At 38.4% G+C, this 5,647-nt stretch overlaps 1 protein-coding gene across 1 annotated transcript; it reads left to right on the top strand.

Annotated features, from left to right (window-relative positions):
- The first annotated feature begins 398 nt into the window (after positions 1–398).
- LOC149142024 (uncharacterized) lies at positions 399–806 on the top strand. The gene has a single exon (XM_089451382.1). The coding sequence runs from the start codon at positions 399–401 to the stop codon at positions 804–806; it is 408 nt and encodes a 135-aa protein (XP_089307508.1).
- The last annotated feature ends 4,841 nt before the right edge of the window (positions 807–5,647 follow it).

Below are 5,647 nucleotides of genomic sequence, written 5' to 3'. Positions count from 1 at the left end.
AAACCAATGAAATGCCTTTATGCCCCCAAGTTATGATTGAGCCATTTGAAAAATGGGCTATTGATTTTATAGGGCCAATAAATCCAACATGCTTAAGTAAAAAGCATATCTTGGTTTGTACAGATTTTGTTACGAAATGGGTAGAAGCTAAAGCTGTTTCTTTTGCTACAGAAAAAGTTGTTGTTGATTTTATTTTTAGTAAAATCTTTACTAGATTTGGTGTGCCTAGAGAAATTGTTGCTGACAATGGTCCACAGTTTATTTCTAATCTGGTACAGGGTGTGATGGAGCAATACAAGATCCAACACAGGAAATCTATGTTGTATCACTCGCAAGCAAATGGCCAAGTGGAATCCACGAACAAATTGATCGAGTCCATTCTGACAAAGAGAGTAAATATGCATCGAAAGGACTGGGCTGAAAGATTACCAGAGGATTTGTGGGCAAACAGAACCACTTGGGGAAATAGCACGGGACATACACCATATGAGCTGGTATATGGCAAACAGATTCTGTTACCAATTGAGATCCAGATCAAAACTTTTAGAACTGCAGTTCAATTAGGTCTACATCTCTCTGAGGCACAACAACAAATTCTTCTCCGATTAAATGAGTTAGATGAATTTCGTACGGATGTTGTTCAGCAAAACATACTAATTCAGCAGCAACGCAAAAGGTGGCATGACAAGTCTATTCAGAAAAAGCAATTCCAACCAAGTGATTGGGTGCTGCTTTCTGATTCTAGATTTAAAATCTTCAAAGGGAAATTCCATTCACGTTGGATGGGATCTTATGAAGTGATCTGAGTATTTGAGAATGGAGTAGTAGAAGTTAAAAATATTGATGGACAAAATTCAGTATTCTTGGTAAATGGACACAGGTTAAAGAAGTATTTTTAGCCACCTACCAGGAAAGATTTTACACAACAAGTCCAACAGCAATTTGGGACGGTAGTGGTGAACGGTAATACCAACCTTTTGAAAACATGAATTCTCTTTCTTCTTAAGAAAGCAAAAAAATTAAAAATTAAAAATTAAAGAACAATTATTTTCCTGTAATTATGAAAATCAGTTCGCTGACATGATTGCAAAAGGATCAACCTGAAAACCATCTTGCTAGCTGGAAGATAAAAAATTTCTAATAAAAAGAAAATGTTGCTTGATCTTTAGATATGCTAGCGACCACCAAGTAAAAGAAGGTTCAGAAGAACCAACCTTTATATAATTGGGGTAATTAGCATGGATATTTTTACTCAAGTAACGCTTAATTTTCGCTGCAGTTATTTTTTCTTGCACCAGTGCAGGCGGACCTTCCAGAAATTTGTTTGCCTTTCTTCATATTCTACTTTTGTAATAATCCCTTAGTTTTCTTCTTTGTCCCAAAATGATTAACCTTCCCACACTCTTCTACCTTGTCTGCTTCGAAAAAATCCCACTTACCCTTGAATTTTGTTTTCCTATCCCACTTTTGTTTATTCCCTCTTTTGGTACTATTCCTGGAATCCCTGTAACAGAATTCCTTCCCATTCTAAAATTTCCCTTTTCCCACTTCTTTATTCCCTCATGAATTTATTGCAGGATCTCGTGCACAAAGAGCAAAAGGATATGCTCTGAAGCATCAAGAAAGGGCGAAGCAAATTTCCAGTATAAGTTGAGGAAGTCATGTGGAAGTCCAACCTATATTTTATTTAAATTCTATGTTTTTAGATATTATGCTTGCATTAGTGCAAGAATGTTGTCCTATGTGATAAAGCAAGTAGAATGGTACCAGCAGAATAATAGAATTTAAGTGATGCAAGAAGATTAGTGCAAGCATGTATCCTGTCAAAAACATAGAACAAGTTATTCTTTTCATAGCATATGACATAGGAAAGTGGTCATCATGAAAATTTATATGAAGTCCTTTCACTTAGTCGATGAGTACTTATGCTATCATACTAACTAGGAGAAAATTATTTAAAGTACAAGGTGTTTTTAAGTTAGAAGTCATGATCATTTTTTTGATTGTTAAGTTTTTTTTTTTTTTAACCGTTTCTTGGACATAATTACCCCTCTCCGCCATAATCCCAGATGTCCTTCACTCATAATGATTACCTCACCTAGCTGTTAAAACACTGCCGCAAGTACCAATTCGGCCTGAACTCAAAGTTGCCGTGCATCTATGGCGAATGAACGGATGATAAGATGGAAAGGATGGTGGACAGTTGGATCTTTATTTATAAGGGCCGATTTCCCCAGTATTGCATGTAAAATTCTCAATTTTTCATAGTCGTTAAGTAGCGATGCCGCCTATTCGGAACGAACCCTCATCTCTCAGTAGGGTAGAGCAGACTGCCAAGTATCGCAATAGTCTTGCACTATTGCAAGACTCTGGCTTTCTTCAATTCTTGCAGAATTTTGACAGGCACGATAAAGAAGTGGCTTTACAGTTTGATAGGAGTTTCAGAAATGGCCGAGTGAAAATTGGGCCTCTCAAATTTAAAGTCACAGAAGAATTTATAGCAATAGCGACAGGCTTGGAGTACACTGGTGAACAATGGTTTAAAAATCAGAAGCTAGAAAGGAAACGATGGTAGCATTTTGTCGTTGATAAGAAGATAGAGGTAGACTAGAAGGTAGGAGTTCCGTGCAGTGCCCTGTTGGGACAATGGAAAGACCTCCTTTTCATCCTACAGAAGTTTGTGACCTATGAGGGAAGATGCACCCGCACGTTGGTATATCATTTTAGAATGCTGCAACATTTTGAAGCCGGCCGACACGTTTTGTGGAGGATGAATTTCCCCTATTTTCTACTTAAGAGCTTGGAAAAAATGGCTAAAAGTGTGTAGGATGAACAGGCAGATCAGGCTGACATGAGGCTATATCACCATGGCCTGATAAAAATTTTGGTCCTGAAACAACAAGAAGTTAAGGGTATGACATAGGAGGCATTGTTAAAACAGCTGCACAAAGAGACAACAGCGGGAAAGGAGACAGAGGACCCCGCCAGCACAAGCAAGGGCCCGAGTAAAAATGAAAAAGGGAGTGTTTCTTGCACCAGTGCAAAAAGGAAACGATCTAAAAAATTAGAAAAGGCCCCATCTTCAAATAAGAGGACAGCTAGCGCACCTACTAAAGAGACTCCTTCAACGCCACCAGTAGAGACACAGACCCCCAAAAAAGACAACCTGTCAGTCCTTGCAGATGCAGCAAAATTTGCAGAGGTCGAAGACGATGCTCTATTGGCTGATTTCATTAAAAAGCCTCGAAAAAAGAATAAATTACCTGATGTAGGCAAAGAAACACACTCCTCATAGGGCGTTGAATCCCCTCCTGCACTAGTATAAGAAGAAGCACCAGTGCGAGGAGAAGAACCGGAAAAAGAATCAAAAAACGAAGAAGCAGAAGAAGAAGAGATAAGAGGCGAAGAAATAGATGATGAAGAAGTAGAATCTGAAGAAGAAGAGGCAGAATCCGAAGAAGAAGAGGCAGAATCTGAAGAAGAAGAGGCAGAACCCACAAAAGAAGAAGCAGAAGAAGAAGAAGAAGCAAGAGGAGAAGAACCCGCAAAAGAAGAAGCAGAAGAAGGAGAGGCAGGAGAAGAAAAACCAGAGGAGGAAGAACCAGAAGAAGAAGAACCTGAGGAGGAAGAACCATAATAAGAGGGACCAGAGGAAGAAGAGTTTCCTGATGTAACCATGGCAGTTATTGAAGTCCCTGAGGAAGACATAGTCCCTGCCAAGAGAGAAAAAGAAAAAGATTTGGTAACTTCTGCTGCTTGGGTAGTTGAACTAGAGCTTCAAGTGCAGAACTTAGAATAGCTTGTAGCCAAGGCACATGAGGATAAAGAACAGAGTAGAGGAGAATTGATGGTGGGGATCCAGAAAAAGAAAAGAGAAGTTAAAATCTGGAAGTAACGAGTTCCGCAATGTTTCAAATGACTTAAAAAAGTGACAAAGAAACTAAAGAACATCAAAAAGAAGAAGTCTAAAACAGTGCAGGCTGATGATAGTATGCCAGAGCAGGATTGAGTTGGAATGCTCAAATTTTTGAAGTTTTTTGCAGAGGTAAAGAGTTGTGTGAGGACACACAACAGTTTAGGGATGGGAGGATGTTAGCCCCCTAATTTTCTCTCTTTTTTCCATTTTCCCCTTCCTAAATCATAACCATTTACTGTTGTTTTACCTCTCTTATACACCCTCATCTTGCACTAGTCCAAGAACGATGACATATATCGTATGAACTTTATATTTCATATTTTTAACTCAAGTTAGCATTAATTAATTACATATTACATGATTTCTTGCTTATAATCACTCTTGTAAGTTATCGATATCTCCAACGTTTATTTGGTAGTCGAGTGCTTACCGTAACCATTGATCCTAGTGCAGGATCTGATCTTGCATCGGTGCTAGCACAACAAATCCTTGCAGCAAATCCCAACCTCCTTGATCACCGCCTCGTTTTGAGCATCTTTAGCCACGACAATAGGATGAATCTAAAGGCAGTCGAGCTTCAGCCACGACAGCAAGATCGATCTAAAAGTAGCCAAGATTGAATTTATGAAGAATGAACAACTGGAGATTGGCTACGACCAGTTTTGTTGAACTGTCTAATTTTGAAGGTCGAGAAGCTAAATTCCTCATATCAGTTATGTAATTGGTTAAACGACCTTTTTGGCCTTCGGCCAAAGATCTATATAATGAAGAATGTAAATAGGACGAGATAGTTTTTTATAGAAGTTCGTATAGAATAGACATACAACCAAAGAGGTGGTAATAGGCCTGTATTTTGGTATCGCCTGAATCTAGGATGGACTATGTATTCACGCATGTATTTGCCTCAGTGAATTAATAAGAAGGGAGCTCCGCCTCATGTTTTATAAATCATATTTCTGTGTTTGAAATATGATGAATTGATAAAGTATTGAGCAATGTTTCTATTTGAAAGGGAAACACGCTAGTTGGCTAGGGTCTAGCCAACCTAGCACGTTTACCCTATTTCTTGTTTCTTGTAATTTATGTTTATATTGTCAAGTGTGATTTAATTTCAAGCACATGTATTCTTGTTTGAGTGAAAGCGGATCCATTGTGTGAAGTAGTTAAATTTCCTTTTCCTGTACCTGATTTCGGATTGGTTTTCCGCCCTGGTCCAAGCAAGAGAAATAAACCTGCACTAGTGCACGTTGGTGTGTTATTCATTTTCTGCAGTTGATCTCGAATTGGTTTTCTCGCCTGGTCCAAGTAGGAGAAATAAACCTGCACCAGTGCACATTGGTGTGCTATTCATTTTCTGCAATTGATTTCGGATTGGTTTTCCCGCCTGGTCCAAGCAGGAGAAATAAACCTGCAATAGTGCACGTTGGTGTGCTATTCATTTTCTGCAGTTGATTTCGGATTGGTTTCCCCACCTGGTCCAAGCAGGAGAAATGAACCTGCACTAGTGCACGTTGGTGTGATGCAGCAAGCCTTTCTAGTTTATTTCCCACAATTTTCTTGCTTTCATTAAACACTTTATGGCAGGATAAATTATATGGATTGTTTCTTTATTTCTACACTCTATCAAAATCAGAAAGATTCATTTTTGTGTGTATAATTTTATTTCATAGTATAATAGAACTTGTAGTAGCTAAACACTTATTTTAAGAATTAAATGCTAAGTGAAAGAAG

This window comes from Pinus tabuliformis, chromosome X, assembly GCF_031772625.1.
Source record: "Pinus tabuliformis cultivar Carrire ecotype Pingquan chromosome X, CPIR1, whole genome shotgun sequence".
NCBI classification, from domain to species: Eukaryota; Viridiplantae; Streptophyta; class Pinopsida; order Pinales; family Pinaceae; genus Pinus; species Pinus tabuliformis.
Note: the sequence above shows the minus strand (reverse complement) of the source record. Positions and strands in the feature narration are given on the sequence as shown.